General features: G+C 43.9%; 1 protein-coding gene across 1 annotated transcript in view; it reads left to right on the top strand.

The window, feature by feature from the left end:
• Nucleotides 1-205: 205 nt before the first annotated feature.
• vps11 (VPS11 core subunit of CORVET and HOPS complexes) overlaps nucleotides 206-15,445 on the top strand; it is a gene marked incomplete at its 5' end in the record, with an annotated part of 35,829 nt that continues 20,589 nt past the window's right edge. Inside the window, 5 exons of the mRNA XM_083641888.1 lie at nucleotides 206-359; nucleotides 1,062-1,201; nucleotides 1,292-1,427; nucleotides 1,545-1,708; nucleotides 10,836-11,083. Of these exons, the coding sequence (XP_083498014.1) occupies nucleotides 206-359; nucleotides 1,062-1,201; nucleotides 1,292-1,427; nucleotides 1,545-1,708; nucleotides 10,836-11,083 (842 nt within the window). The remainder of the gene's footprint in view (nucleotides 360-1,061; nucleotides 1,202-1,291; nucleotides 1,428-1,544; nucleotides 1,709-10,835; nucleotides 11,084-15,445) is intronic.

Below are 15,445 nucleotides of genomic sequence, written 5' to 3'. Positions count from 1 at the left end.
ACCTGGGCCCAGTGCACTTCTTGGGCTTAGGACCTTCAGACCATCCAGTCTCTGTCCCTCCTCGCCAATGCACCTTTTGTTCTGTTAATTTGTTTTAATAATAACAATTATTATTATTTTGAAAAATATTTCCGCTTCCGGTTTGTTCACGTACTTGTGTCACATGAGAGACACCGCCTCCTAAGCACAGGCTAATGCTAACAAAATGGCAGCATTCCTACAGTGGAGAAAATTTGTCTTTTTTGACAAAGAGACGGTGAAAGATCCTGTGGATAATGGAAAAAACTTTGTCCTTCCAAGCGGAATATCGGCTTGTGACTCCGGCCGGGGCCATATTGTTCTTGGAGATATCCTTTACAGTGACGAGCGCAGTTAAGTGTGTTGACAGCTAACGTTAGCCCTGCCTCAGCTATGGTCAAAACATTTGGTAACTTAGTTAGCTAATTGTTGAACGTAGCCTTACAGTAATGCAACAATGATTTGGTGGTCTCAAAAAAAGCAAGGGGAGCGTGAGCTATGGAGTGACATGTAACGTTAACAAAGAAGGAAAGCAGAAGTTTAGCCACGATAGGCCCCCCGACCGTAACGCCAAAGTCGGTTTAACATCTAACATCTGTCTGTAAATTATGTGTCTATGCTGACGTTTCGGTAGAACATCAACATGATTTGACTTTACGAGTCTTTACGGACTGGAGCCAACGCAAACTTAACTACTCTTCGGCATACATCACAACAGGTAGCATATTTATTGTTTATTTGTATGTATTATAAACGTCAACATTTATAATTATTTTTCTTCTTACCAATTCGTCCACCTAATAATACACAGTGGAGGGCGATAGCAAATAACATACCTACTGCAGGGCGACCTACTGATTAGCTTTGATAGTATACTTCTAAAATCTATTATACGATTATTATTATTTGTGGGGGGGGGGGGGGGGGCGCCACAGTTGTGAGTTTAGTTAGCTAAGATTATTTGCACCACATGTCCTGCTTATCCATCCCATGCCACAACTCTAGATATTTGACTTCAACCTTCTAAATATTACATATGGAAGGCCAGATCTCCCTTTTGACGCGTTCCCTGCAGCTGTCCTCCTTTCAGGCCTACAAGCTGCGGGTAACACACCTCTATCAACTGAAGCAGCACAGCATCCTTGTATCGGTGGGACAGGACGAACATGGAATAAACCCCCTGGTAAGTGCACGGACCTTCAGAGAAACAGAACGATTGTCTCATTTTTTTTGATGGACCATCGCTAAACTGAATCTGATACTCATTGCACAGGTAAAGGTGTGGAACCTCGACAAGAGAGACAGTGGAAATCCTCTGTGCACCAGGATTTTTCCCGCCATTCCAGGGAACAAGCCGACAGAAGTGTCCTGCCTCAGCGTACATGAGAACCTCAACTTCATGGCAATCGGTAAACCACATAAAGCCCCGATTTAAGCCCGCCAATCAGCGTTGACCCTCCACTGCCACAGAGTTCTCTCCTTCTGGTTTGCAAGTGGATGATGGTGATAATGTATATTTTTGTCAGGCTTCACAGATGGCAGTGTGGTGTTGACCAAAGGCGACATTACCAGGGATCGACACAGTAAAACTCTGACGCTGCATGAGGGAACCTGCCCAGTCACAGGCCTCGCCTTCCGCCAAATGGGCAAGGTCACGCATCTATTTGTTGCCACGCTGGAGAAAGTTCATGTAAGTCAATGGAATTACACTTTGTGCCGGTATTGCAGAGACTGGTTTGCTAGGAAACGATCTAATTGACTTTTTGATGAATGGCAAGTTATGTCCTTCCTTCTGCTTTGTGAGGCCAAGTCATGTTTTTCAGCCAGTTGCCAGTCAGTTTGCCACCCTTTATGCATTTGTATAAAGCTGCGCGGCCTCCCCTGTAGCTCGGCTGCTGCGTGGCCTCGCCTGCCCGATTGGCATGTGCGTATGTGTGTTGCTCACTAAATGTTATTACATCAGTGATGTCACAATGCCTCCGTGTGTGTGTTTGTGTGTGTATGTTTGTGCGTCCCATTATGATATCACTGATGACATCATCAGTGTGTGTGTGTGCCTTCCTATGACATCACTGATCATTCTTGTCACAATAGGCTCGTTTGAGATGACTGCCGCCTCGCCTGGAAAGCAGACGAGAGCAGGCGAGCACAGTCAGGCGAGGCGTCAACAAGTCGAACACCCCCGACGGCACACTTCCTGCTGCTTTTCTTCTTCTACCGTTTTGTTTAACAGCGGTTTGTAAACAAATTAAAACATGCATTAGCCCCACCCACACTCACTGCTCAAATAACACAGCCCTTCAGATTCCTTATTTTTATTTTAATGTAGGCATTCCAGGTGGTATTTATGTAAAATATGGAGTGACAGCTTGGAATAGATATAAAATTGAAGTTTCTACACTTCACTGTGGGTTTAGATGCACCTGTGTTGAACCAATGGGCGCTCAGCTTGATGCGTTTCTCGTCATCCTCTGTCATCCGCAGTCGGGCGCAGTTGGTGGGGAGCAACTGCGGCGCCTCGCTCCAAATCTGTGCCCGCCTTGCTCTCGCGAGAATCACGTGACTCACGCAGTCGGGCAGGACGGAGCAAGTCGGACAACTTTCTAACCATCATGCAATGGGGCAAGCAAGGCGCTGGTCGAATCTGCGCAGAATTTGCTCATCTCAAACGAGCCTAATGCCTCCGTGTGTGTGTGTGTGACATCACTGATCAGTCTTGTCACAATGCATCCGTGTGTGTGTGTGTGTGTGCGTGCGCGCAGCATTATGACATCACTTTTGACATCACATAATTAGCTAATTAGCCTAATTAAAAAATCCAGCTCGGTCAGGTCACCCGCACGGGTGCCCTTTACACACCCTGAAGGTTTCAGCCTGATCGCACGTAAAACGGCATTGCTGTGGCCGAACACATAACTTGAAACAAACATTGCCCACATACTCAATTTTATATACAGTATATACATATATATATATATATATATAGATATAGATAGATAGATAGATAGATAGATAATGGGGCATTTATGGGGGCCTATGTTACATCATTGCTATCGGGGGAAACCTTGTACCTCCAAAATGTCAACTGTTAACAGTAGAGGTAGACCGATTAATCGGCACCGATTATTGGCATTTTTAATTAATCCGCATCGACCGCTGCCTGCGCTCACAAGGCCGATTATTACAGTGTAAAAACAAGTAGCGTGACATGCCGACAGGGTAAAAACATGTAGCGTGACATGCCGACAGCGTAAAAACATGTAGCGTGACATGCCGACAGGGTAAAAACATGTAGCGTGACATGCCGACAGGGTAAAAACATGTAGCGTGACATGCCGACAGGGTAAAAACATGTAGCGTGATATGCCGACAGGGTAAAAACATGTAGCGTGACATGCCGACAGCGTAAAAACATGTAGCGTGACATGCCGACAGCGTAAAAACATGTAGCGTGATATGCCGACAGGGTAAAAACATGTAGGGTGACATGCCGACAGGGTAAAAACATGTAGCGTGATATGCCGACAGGGTAAAAACATGTAGCGTGATATGCCGACAGGGTAAAAACATGTAGCGTGACATGCCGACAGGGTAAAAACATGTAGCGTGATATGCCGACAGGGTAAAAACATGTAGCGTGACATGCCGACAGCGTAAAAACATGTAGCGTGACATGCCGACAGCGTAAAAACATGTAGCGTGACATGCCGACAGGGTAAAAACATGTAGGGTGACATGCCGACAGGGTAAAAACATGTAGCGTGACATGCCGACAGGGTAAAAACATGTAGCGTGACATGCCGACAGCGTAAAAACATGTAGCGTGATATGCCGACAGCGTAAAAACATGTAGGGTGACATGCCGACAGGGTAAAAACATGTAGGGTGACATGCCGACAGGGTAAAAACATGTAGCGTGACATGCCGACAGGGTAAAAACATGTAGCGTGACATGCCGACAGCGTAAAAACATGTAGGGTGACATGCCGACAGCGTAAAAACATGTAGGGTGACATGCCGACAGGGTAAAAACATGTAGGGTGACATGCCGACAGGGTACATAAACATGTAGCGTGACATGCCGACAGGGTAAAAACATCTCGATGTTCATGATTACTACATGCATAGACATCGGCTCCTGCAAACAGATGCGGGATTCGTCCCGCATTATAAATTCGAAATATACGGGAATTCCCGAAAATGTGCACGATTCCCGCAATCCTGCGCCGAATTTCAGGCCCACACTCTTTTCTTGTAATAATATTAAGAGTTTGGGAGACGAATCGTCTCTCAAACTGTCTCAGTTAATTGAATAATACAGTTGAATGAGGTCTCTGACATACATGCTCTCCCTTAAATAGCTCTGCTCTCTAATATCTTAATATCTTAATCTTAATATCAGCATCGGCCATTGAAAGACCCATATCGGTCGACCTCTAGTTAACAGGGTTGCTACGGGGCTGGAAATGACTTGAAAGTGCTTGCTTGAATTAAAAATAATAACATTCAAAGTAGGGATGTTCATCAATAATCGATAATTGATCGTTGAGGAATTAATTCGATCATGTGGAATTTTGATCGATTATTGTTTTTTTGTTTTGTTTTGTTTTGTTTTTGCGGACTAGGTTTGGGTGGAATTCGTTCCTCCTCGCCCCACTCCATTGCACAGCCAACTAACGTGAGGTGGAACTTCGTATAGTGTCTAGGTTTTCTGGCTGGGCGGGGCCCTTTGTGCCAACAACACTGTTTTTAACATGGGAAATTCTGGGGACACAAACAAACGCACCCAGTGGTCTGCGGACCTCATTGAGGCTGTTATAACTATGAAACTTCGTACACTTTTCTCCTAATTTTCAACAAAGTGTGAGTAACTGTACACGTGTTTAAGTTAATTCAAGTCGTTTTATTTGTTTATAATGTTATGAACTATGAAGTAGCAAACAGTCAGCATGGACTCAGCTAGCCTTTAGCTGTTAATGCCCACCTGAATCAATTCACACAGATCTCGTGGCAAATAACGCTAATAATATCCACGTATCTGACTGAGAGCAGCTGGATGGAACTCGACCATCACGACAGATGAGGTTTTTGTCACGAGTTTATAAGCCTGGAAGCCGTGGCCGGTGAGCTGAGTCCTACTTTCAAAATCTGAGTACAGTAGCCTAGCTAGCTAGAGCCGTTTTCCCACATGCGCTTTGTACCGCTAAATGACCGGAACGTGGTCTATTGCCTGCATGTGGGAAAGTCGTCGTGCCGGTATAAGCGCGACCTCGTCGTCGCGGAGATTTCACCAGTTTCGAGCCAGTCAGAAGAGCAGTATGCGCTATAACGGACTCAAGTGAGAAACAAGTGCAGTCATTTTCCGCGACACCGGTCCTCCTTCTCTCATGGGCGAGGTGTACACACGTTGCTTAACGTTCACTTCCAGCGTGCATCATCTAATCATTCGCGCACATCAAAGCAAACTACTTCCACATTTCGCTTCGTGCATTTGCTTTCTCTACATACATAGGCTACAAGCGTTGGGCAGCTTGCAAGCCGCTGCCATTCTCGCTGTGTCTGTCCTGTGTCAGGCTGCTGCGGAGGACTGAGTGAAGGACTGGCCTCTCTGGAGCAGAGAGGGGAGGGGGGAAATCGGCTGTGTTTATTACGCTGGCTTGACGCTGCAAATGTCAAACGAGTGTGATTTATTGTGTGGCAAGTTTTGCCGACCCCCCAAATAAGCTCCCCCCTCCCCCCAACATACCGGCTATTTGACGACTAGATTCCCACATGCAGCACTAAGGTGTGAAGGGAAATTCAGGGAAATGTCCGATATTGACTTACAGGTAATTTTCTGGTACGCATGTGGGAAAACGGCTTAGGTTACATCATGTAACCTGTCATGTAACATGTTTGTTTAGCTGGCCACAGCGCTACTGTCTGATATTCTTACTACACAGCGGCATCGTCATTATAGCCGGCCGAGAACGCGCGACGTTATTACCAGTCATTTAAAAAAATATAAATATATATAATAATTATTATTATTATTACGCTATCGATAATCGATCGTTAATTTTCCAGAATTTTGATTATGGAAATTTATGGGAAGAATTTGCTCGCCGCCAAGCAAATTTCGGGCCAAAATGATGCCTGCAAACACAACCCGAACTATACACTACACACAAACTCATCTAAATTATAATTAAATACTGAGAGACTTGTTGGGAAAAAAATGTTTTTATTAAAGCTTAATCAATTTGTCAGATTCACTCTTCTTCTGTGTGTGTGTGTGTGTGTGTGTGTGTGTGTGTGCTTCTTAGCAGATACAGCTTCTTCTCACAGTTCCTCTGTTCTCCACCTCCACACAAAATAAGTAAAACTATAACCTAAGAGTGACTTGAGGTTAACTCATTGAGTGCCATGGACGAACATGTTCGTCAATTGGTTTAGTAACGTAGAGTGCCAAGGACGAACATGTTCGTCAATTGCGTTTTTTGACGGTGGGACGTTGATCAAAGCCTTCTGTATCTCCTGTACAAATATTGTAGCTATTGGGTGTGTATAACCTATTTTACAGACCCATAGGTGGCGACAGTGCTCTCCAGATTACAGAAAGGTCCGGAAAACTACAGCAAAAAGCCGTGATCAAAGAGAAGCCGATGCATGCTGCAGCCAGAGCCATATAGATTGCTCTATCTGCAGCTGAAGTCGGGCTGCGAACATCAGTCAATCCGCGCACACAACTGAGCTCCTCTGCCTCTGTCTGTCTGTCTGCATATAGTTTCTCCACACGATTACCCGCCAGAAAGGCAGCACCCGACGCCGAAAGGCCAAACCTATCCCTGCAGTCCCGTTTGGCATTTCCTTGTCGCGCTGGGAGACGGCCGGGAGCCGCCCGGCGCAAAAACGGAGGCTCCGAAAATAGACTGGGTGCGTGTGGGGAGGAGTTTGCAGCTGAGGCGGGGAGAGGGGGGTGGGGCACGCAGGCTCCACAGAACTACACCACGTCACTACATCAGAAAATATTAGCTAGCGTCAGTTAGGGATGCAGCGGTTTCCGGTTTGAAGGTATACCGGGGTTTGAAAAAGCCACGGTATCAAAACCACTAAATTTTGCCGTCATACCTTCTCCACGGTATCAGCTGTTTCCCTGAGAAAAAGTGCCCAGTCCCTTGCAGAGACAGAGTGCAGTTACGCGGCCCCTCCCCCCTGCTGCATGTGTGTGTAGAGCAATCAGTAGCTGGCAGACCGCAGCTGCGTCATCATCATCAACGAGTCATCATTGTTGTGAGTGGCGTGCCGCATGACAATGGCTGCCACTGCCAGAGAGGTGAAGAACCCCCCAAACTTTTTCCCCAGTCAAAAAAGGACAAAATCGGTAGTGTGGGACTATTTTGGTTATCAGAAAAACGGATGGCCAGGGCTTACAGGAGGAAGGACAGCCAACATGCAAGACATGCAGGCGAAGAGTGGCTGCACTAGGAGGCAATAGCCTACCTCAAACATGATAGCCCACCTCAAACATGATAGCCCATCAACACCAGCCGTCCTCATTTGCAAAATTCAAGGTACTTAACGTTGTCTTGCTTCATCATGCATCACATCGGACATAACGCTAAACCATTTCCACCGGCAGGTTTGAGGAGTAGCTAACATTAACGTCATGACTCATCATAGGCTATCGTTAACATGGCTAATTAGCATCAGCTGACTAACGTTAACGTAACGTTACTTCTTGACTGAGTGATCACGTCTTGTGTAGGCCAGGCTGGCCAGCGCCTCGTTATCAAAAACATATTGCACTAATGAGAGAGAAGTAACGTTCAATAATGTAGAAACTGACTCCTCCAACCTGCCAGTGAATTGAGGCACAAACAGTGTGTGTGTGTGTGTGAGAGAGAGAGAGGGGGAAAAGACAAGCGCTCTCAGCACAGGGGCAGAGGCATGCGTGAGACAGAGGGAGAGGGGTGTGTGTGAGTGGGGGTGTGCGCCATCAACGTGAAACAATCATTTGTGTCCAGTGCAGTCAGTGTCCATCCGATTTTTACAAAAGATAAGCATCTATTTGATATTATGTGTTTTAGTTTTACATAAAATTAGATTAAATAAATCGTCATTTATGACAAGTAAGAATAGTACTGTTATATATCCAAGCACACACACCTATGCACCCAAATCCAAACATGCCAAAGAATTAAATGATGCTGTGGCATACTTCATTGCCAAAGATATTTTTGTGATCATGGTCCCCATTCAACTATCATTTTGTTCATGGTAAAAAAAAAAAAAAAAAAAATTTGTGCCATATTTGACAAGAATACATAAAGGTCCGCGATACCGTGATACCGTGAAACCGTGGTAATTTTCTCCAAGGTTATCATACCGTCAAAAAATCATACCGCTGCATCTCTAGCGTCAGTGAATGTGCTTGAAATGCTGCATTTCACAAAAGGCTGAATATCTCAGCTTATAATTTGAAAACTGGCTTTTTGCTCAAAACAGCCTATCTTCTCTGGCTCATAACTAAAGAACGGAAAATGGGATCAATAAACTTTTTTTTGCAGATGATAGAAGAGAGTCTCCTCGTTCTTTGTGCGTGTTCGGTGTTTACATAGTAATATCACACAATATTCTGTGGGCCTCGAGAAATCACTGAAAACGCTCTGAAACTCGCACTGGGAGCTTCCGTTCTCCAAAAGTGGCTGGCACTCAATGAGTTAATGAGGTACCAAATATGTTAAATTAATTAATTTATAAACTGTATGGCAACCATGAATAAAGCTAACCTTCACACATACTACCATTTAACACATTACCAAAATGGCTGGCCACTTATTATTAATTAATACACAGGACAAGATGTTACTATCCCTTGTGCCAAAATCTGAGGAAAAACACATTTAGAAGCCCAATCCAGAATTAAACAAGCTAACAGGCTAACAAACTAATAAACAAGACACAAATCACCACCAGTTACCTACCCTAGCCAACAGCAGTATGAAGCATGTCATTGGGGTTTTCAAGTGGGCACCTTCCTTCACAGATGTTTCGTTAACTTAGGCCCACAACACCTCAAGAAGGCTTAACGGTGTAATCCAGCGTCCTGGAAACACCCCCCTCCATGCTACTACCGCACAACTGTATATTACCTTACCATCTAAGCCTAGCTATCCAGGTCGGTTCGGTATGACATTCTTAACTACACCACCACTGTCAATGATTCAGCCCTGTTGATGCGGACCGTCAATCATGACCAACAACAATCAATCTTTCCTTAGCGAGCTCCCCAGCTAGCATGTTTCTTCCTTAGCCACAGCCATTCACTTGCTCGTTCTGCTGCCTGAGACATGTTGCTAACCGCAAGCTTCAGGCTCCGTCCCCGAATGCCCAACTCAGTTAGTAGGGCAATAACAGACTTTGCCAAAAAACCACAGCAGCCCACCTCTACAGGCCGCACTCGAGCCCTCCAACCTCGCTGCTCTGCCTCTGCTGCCATTTCAGCATACCTAGCTTTCTTGCGCTCATAAGCCTCCTCAACTTGATCTTCCCAGGGGACTGTGAGTTAGATCAAATAAACTATCTTCTCTACCTCAGACCACAGTAACAAGTGCGGACGTAGCCAGACATTATGCTAGTGGGCATTTGTATATCAACAGATCCATTAACAAACAGCTTAGCACTAGTAGTTTACACCTTAGCAGTAGCCCCCTACAGATCACAGGTACCCAATACATTTGCAGGGCGCATGATGTTGCCCGCATTCACTTCATGGTAAACTCTGGTTGACGAATGAAGAAGTTCATTTACAAAATATAACTTCAAATAAAGACTTTGTTTTTCAACCAACTCAATGATCATGGTGTTCAACACCTACTCACTATAGAAAATAGAATTCATCTACCTTGGCTCTCTGGTGGTCTCTGTTCTCTCCCACGGAGAAATACAACACTTCCTTGTTATTTCCTGGGTGATCGATACATTTTCCAGGAGTGTAGATGAGTAACTTCCTCTAGACCTAACCTAATTTTCAAAATAAAGGTTGTATGTTGCATGCATTTCTGATCACCAATACCATTATTATTATATTTTAGGGCTTTAAAACATGAATGAGAAATGAGGCGGGCCAGCTATTCTTATTAAAAAAGAAATGTATATATATACAGTATATGTATGTATGTATGTATGTGTATATATATATATATATATATATATATCATATTTATTTATTTTGCATTTTGTGATCCGGGGCTATTCAAAAAAGATCCGGGGCTCTAGCCCCGGAAGCCCAGGCCTAACGATGCCACTGATCTGGAGTGCGGGGCCAAGCTTATCCTTTCTTCACTTGACCACCATGCATGCTTGGCCACCATCCATTTTTGAGTTTATGCAATCTCCAAAGAAAGGTTATTAAAACGTATTAAAAAGTGGTTTTCACATGTGTGGTAGATTTCCCAGAATTGATGACACATTTTGCAGTTCAAAAATAGTTTATTTACAATAATTTACATGTTACTTGTGAAGAATTAGAACAGTGCTAACACATGGCAGACACGAGTCTGACCATGGATACTAAATCAATCTGCCACAGGTGTTTCTCCTGGCGTACTTGTAACATTCAACCACGCCTCCAATTCACAAACACTGTGCGGGTGCTGGGCGCACAGCACGGGGTGCTGTCTGTAGTGCTGAAATGACACCCAACAGATCTGCATGTTCTCTGCTCTGATGGTCATCAAGGAGTATCCTAAACTGTTTTCTCTTCCCTTATGGTCAGTGCTACACCCTGTCCATCAAGGAGTATCCTAAACTGTTTTCTCTTCCCTTATGGTCAGTGCTACACCCTGTCCATCAAGGAGTATCCTAAACTAGAACTGGACACACATGGCTGTGCGCTGCGCTGCTCCTCCCTCGCAGATCCCTCCCAGGATTCCCAGTTCATCGTGGCCGGCGACGAATGCGTTTACCTGTACCAGCCTGATGAGCGAGGGCCCTGCTTCGCTTTCGATGGACACAAGCTGCTGGCCCATTGGCACCGAGGCTATCTGCTCTTACTCATCAGGGACACAAAGTCACCCAGCAAGTAAGGACAGTTACATTTGTTTGGACTGACGTAGCAGAGAAAAAGACATGACTAAGAATAAACAAAAAAATGGTGCATTGCTATCTCAGTAAACCAGTGGTTCCCAAACTTGGGTACACGTACGGAGGTACTACAGGGGGTACTTGAGAGAAAGGGGAAAATGGAAAAATGTAAGTATATATAAATCATGGAAATAAATGAAACACTCAAATAAATCTGTCCAGGAGGCACTAATTACAACTCTTTCACCCCATTTCTTATTTTGTAATGTTATATTCTTCAAAAGTTTGGTTATCATTCATTCATGGCACCATATGCTATAATTTTCTTTTGCAGTTTTCTAAGGAAAATATTGTAGTCGGGTAAAGAAGGTACTTGGATTCAGAAATCAAGGAAAGGGGGTACTGAAGCCAGAAAAGTTTGGGAACTACTACAACACTGAATTGCATTAACTTGGAGGAGAGAATTCTCCTGAAATTAAGATTGATTGACCGCTGCCATGTCGTGATATGATTGGTTGAAATGGGGTAGAAATTTGATAGTACTATGTGACGTCGGCAAACTGTAGATTACTGTTATGAATGAAATCTTGAAGAATGAACTTTTGATATGAAAAATTGTGAAAAAACAAAAGAAATTTGATTTTTGTGATTTCTTTTGGCATACATTATTAAATAGGTGCACTGAATACCCAGGTATTTGAACAAAAAAATAATTTGGGGTTCAGCTCGACTTTAACCAATTTTAACTAAAGAGAAGAAGACAATTGCTTGAGTGACATCACAACTGCCTGAGGACATCACAGTCGAGCAATTGCGTGACATCATTTCCAGTTGAGTGACATCACTTCACACACCCTCTTCCTTGTTGCCTCGATCCAGACCCAAATCTCGGGTGACATCACAGTTTGGCAATTGCAAATGCATTCAACACACACACACACACACACAAAACTGCCTAAGCCCTCGTTCACACCATACGCTGAAGCTACGCAGCGCTATGGCACTTTCATTTTGGCGTCCTTGTTAAAGGATCATTTTGTTGTTGTTTTTCCACACTGTATGTGTCTAATAAATTCATCGTGACACATTTTTTTCAAATTGATCGAGTACTCACAGAGATAGCCTTGTTTACAGCTGGAGCAATGTGCTCAAACAACTACACAGTGTAACCCAGTCGGGCAATTGTGCGCTGCGTCGTCAATACACGTTCGCTAATAAAACTGCTTGTTTTGCCGGCTGGGAGGCTCAAACTATCAATAGTGTCTGGCAACATGGAAATGACTCTATATATATTTAGCTGATTGATGGATGGTTTCCCCTCTGTTTTGGCTGCTTCTTCCAATTCACTTTTGGGACATGAAAGAACTGTCTCCAGCACAGCGCTGTTGTGTTGATGAGAGAGGGGAAATCCTCCTTGGTGACACAGCACGAGCTTCCCTGTATTGCTGGTTGCCCCTCTGCCTCGCCTGTTAAGTGTTCATACGGCCATTTTCTCTGTCCGACCCAGGAGAATAATATTCATGTATCGAGTCATTTCCATGTTGCCAGACACTATAATGACAGTTTGAGTCTCCCAGTGGCAAAACAAGCAGTTTTAGCGAACGTGGAATGACTGTGCGCAATTGCCCGACATGTGGAGAACATGCAAACATGTAAACTCCATACAGAAAGGACCTGGGATGGACTTCACACTTTTTCACATCAAAAGTTCATTTTCCAAGATTTCATTCATAACTGTAATCTACAGTTTGCTGAAGTCACATTGCACTATCAAATTTCTACCCCATTTCAACCAATCATATCACGACATGGCAGCTGGCAATCAATCATTTCGAGGAGAAAATTCTGCAGGCAAAATGGCCGTCTAGTGCCTGTAATCTGGCAGAATTTCTAGCCCATAAACTAACTAATAACATGGCCAATTGTATGTAACATACAAAATAAAGCAAACGGTAATGTATACGAATGCAAAGACATGTAACTGGCTCTTTAAACTCGCATTCCAGGATAACGTTAACGTACGCAGGTCTTACCCCGGCCCTTCAGAGATTCCAGGCGGGCAGGCAGCACTCATCGGATTCTCCACTACGCTCCACAGGGAAGCAGCTGGCTGCCTGCTTCTCTGCGGATCCCACTCGCGTAGCGCCACAACACGCTGAATTCCACTCGATTTGGGGGCAGAACACACCAGGATTGGCCAATGGCAAATCCAGTCCCCAGAATTGTCAAATGAATCAAATCATCGAATGCTATGGCCCGCCTCTCCTGTCATCTCAGACAACATTTGTTTTCAGATGGTTTTCAGTCAGATACGTCTCCGAGCCTCACACCACATGGGTTCAGGCCATCTTTAAGCGCTGCTTCTGAATAGCGCCTCGTGTGAACTAGGGGTGGGAATCTCTAGGCACCTCATGATTCGATTCGATTTCGATTCAGAGGGCTACGATTAGATGATAAAACGATTAACGATGCCATCGATTATAGATGCATCTTTTTTTTCAATACATGCTTTCTTTTTTCTCACTGTGTGACTACTTTTAAAATAAAGTGCATTTTGAATTGCATTGTAATGGTCCATAATTAAATAAACAGATTAGGGCTGCACGATATTGGAAAAAACTGGCATTGCGATATTTCCCCCGCAGCGATATACTGTATATTGCAATATGAAAAAATACAGAGATTTTCACCAGATTACCAGAATAGCTATATTTTAAAGAAAATTCTTCTAGAATGATTGGGGTGATTTTATAGAGGAGTCCATCTGATTTTGAGGGGAAATTAGGTATTTTAAAAGTGTTTCTCAACCACTGGCACAACATTCTACTTTCAAATGTCACTAGCCTACACTTAGTGTAATGCAGCTTTTAAAACCAGGAAAATACAACATTTATGCTGTATCACCATATCCAACATCTAAGACCATATATAGTCTGATATCACAATATTGATATAACATTGCCCACCCCTAATATTGAGTGCCAGAATCTATTTGCAGAAAAACATTAGATTTCATTGATTAAAATAACTGCTTTCAACTTCTTTCTGATTTAAATGCGTCTTGTGAAGTTAAATGAGCCTGAGGTCAGCTGTTTTAATTTTAATCACTCAATTTCATTCTTTTGCAGGAATTCAGGTTGCATAAATGCCTTGTGGTTGACTAAATCAAGGGATCCACTTTCACTTGACCAACCTGTTCCTGCCCTGTGTCTTGCATGTCACTGTATTCATTATTTTTATGCCTCCGCCGGCGATAGCCAGGCCGGAGGCATTATGGATCCGGGTTGTCCGTCCGTCCGTACGTACGTACGGCTGTCCGTCCGTCCGTACGATGTTTGTTAACGCGATATCTGAGGAACGCCTGGACGGAATTTCATCAAATTTGCCTCAAACATCGACTTAGACTCAAGGATGATCTGATTAGATTTTGGTGGTCAAAGGTCAAAGGTCAAGGTCACTGTGACCTCTCGAACGCCATTTTCAAGCTTGTTAACGCGATATCTGAGGAACGCCTGGACGGAATTTCATCAAATTTGCCTCAAACATCGACTTAGACTCAAGGATGATCTGATTAGATGTTGGTGGTCAAAGGTCAAGGTCACTTTGACCTCTCGAACGCCATTTTCAAGCTTGTTAACGCGATATCTGAGGAACGCCTGGACGGAATTTCATCAAATTTGCCTCAAACATCGACTTAGACTCAAGGATGATCTGATTAGATTTTGGTGGTCAAAGGTCAAAGGTCAAGGTCACTGTGACCTCTCGAACGCCATTTTCAAGCTTGTTAACGCGATATCTCAGGAATGCCTTGACGGAATTTAATCAAACTTGTCTCAAACATCGACTTGGACTCAAGGATGAACTGATTACATTTTGGTGGTCAAAGTTCAAGGTCACTGTGACCTCTCACACACCCAATTTCCAAGCTCTGTAACGCAACATCACAGGAGCGCCTTGACGGAATCTCTTCCAATTAGCCTCAAATGGCGATTTGGACTCCAGAATGAACTAATGGCGGAGGCATAAGTCCGCGTTGCGGTCGTTCTAGTTTACTTTGGTATTATTAGGTTAAAAGAAATTTATTTTATTTTTAAATTCAGTTAGAAAATGAAATTGTGGTGGTTGAGGCTGGCTGGCTTGACACGAAAAAGACACGAAGTGGGGGAGTCTCTCTTTTTCTCTCTATCTGCATGTCTCTCTGTGCATCCGCTATGCTCCCCAAGCAAATCTCATGGCAGTTTAATACAATACAGCAATCATGCAAAATATAACGCTACACTGGATTTGGGGTTTGTTGCCATGACATGGCCAACCTGTAGACGGGCCACTGTCAGCAACGCAACGCAAGCAAACATAATTC

Source organism: Poromitra crassiceps, assembly GCF_964638095.1.
Source record: "Poromitra crassiceps genome assembly, chromosome: 1".
Classification (NCBI taxonomy): Eukaryota; Metazoa; Chordata; class Actinopteri; order Beryciformes; family Melamphaidae; genus Poromitra; species Poromitra crassiceps.
Note: the sequence above shows the minus strand (reverse complement) of the source record. Positions and strands in the feature narration are given on the sequence as shown.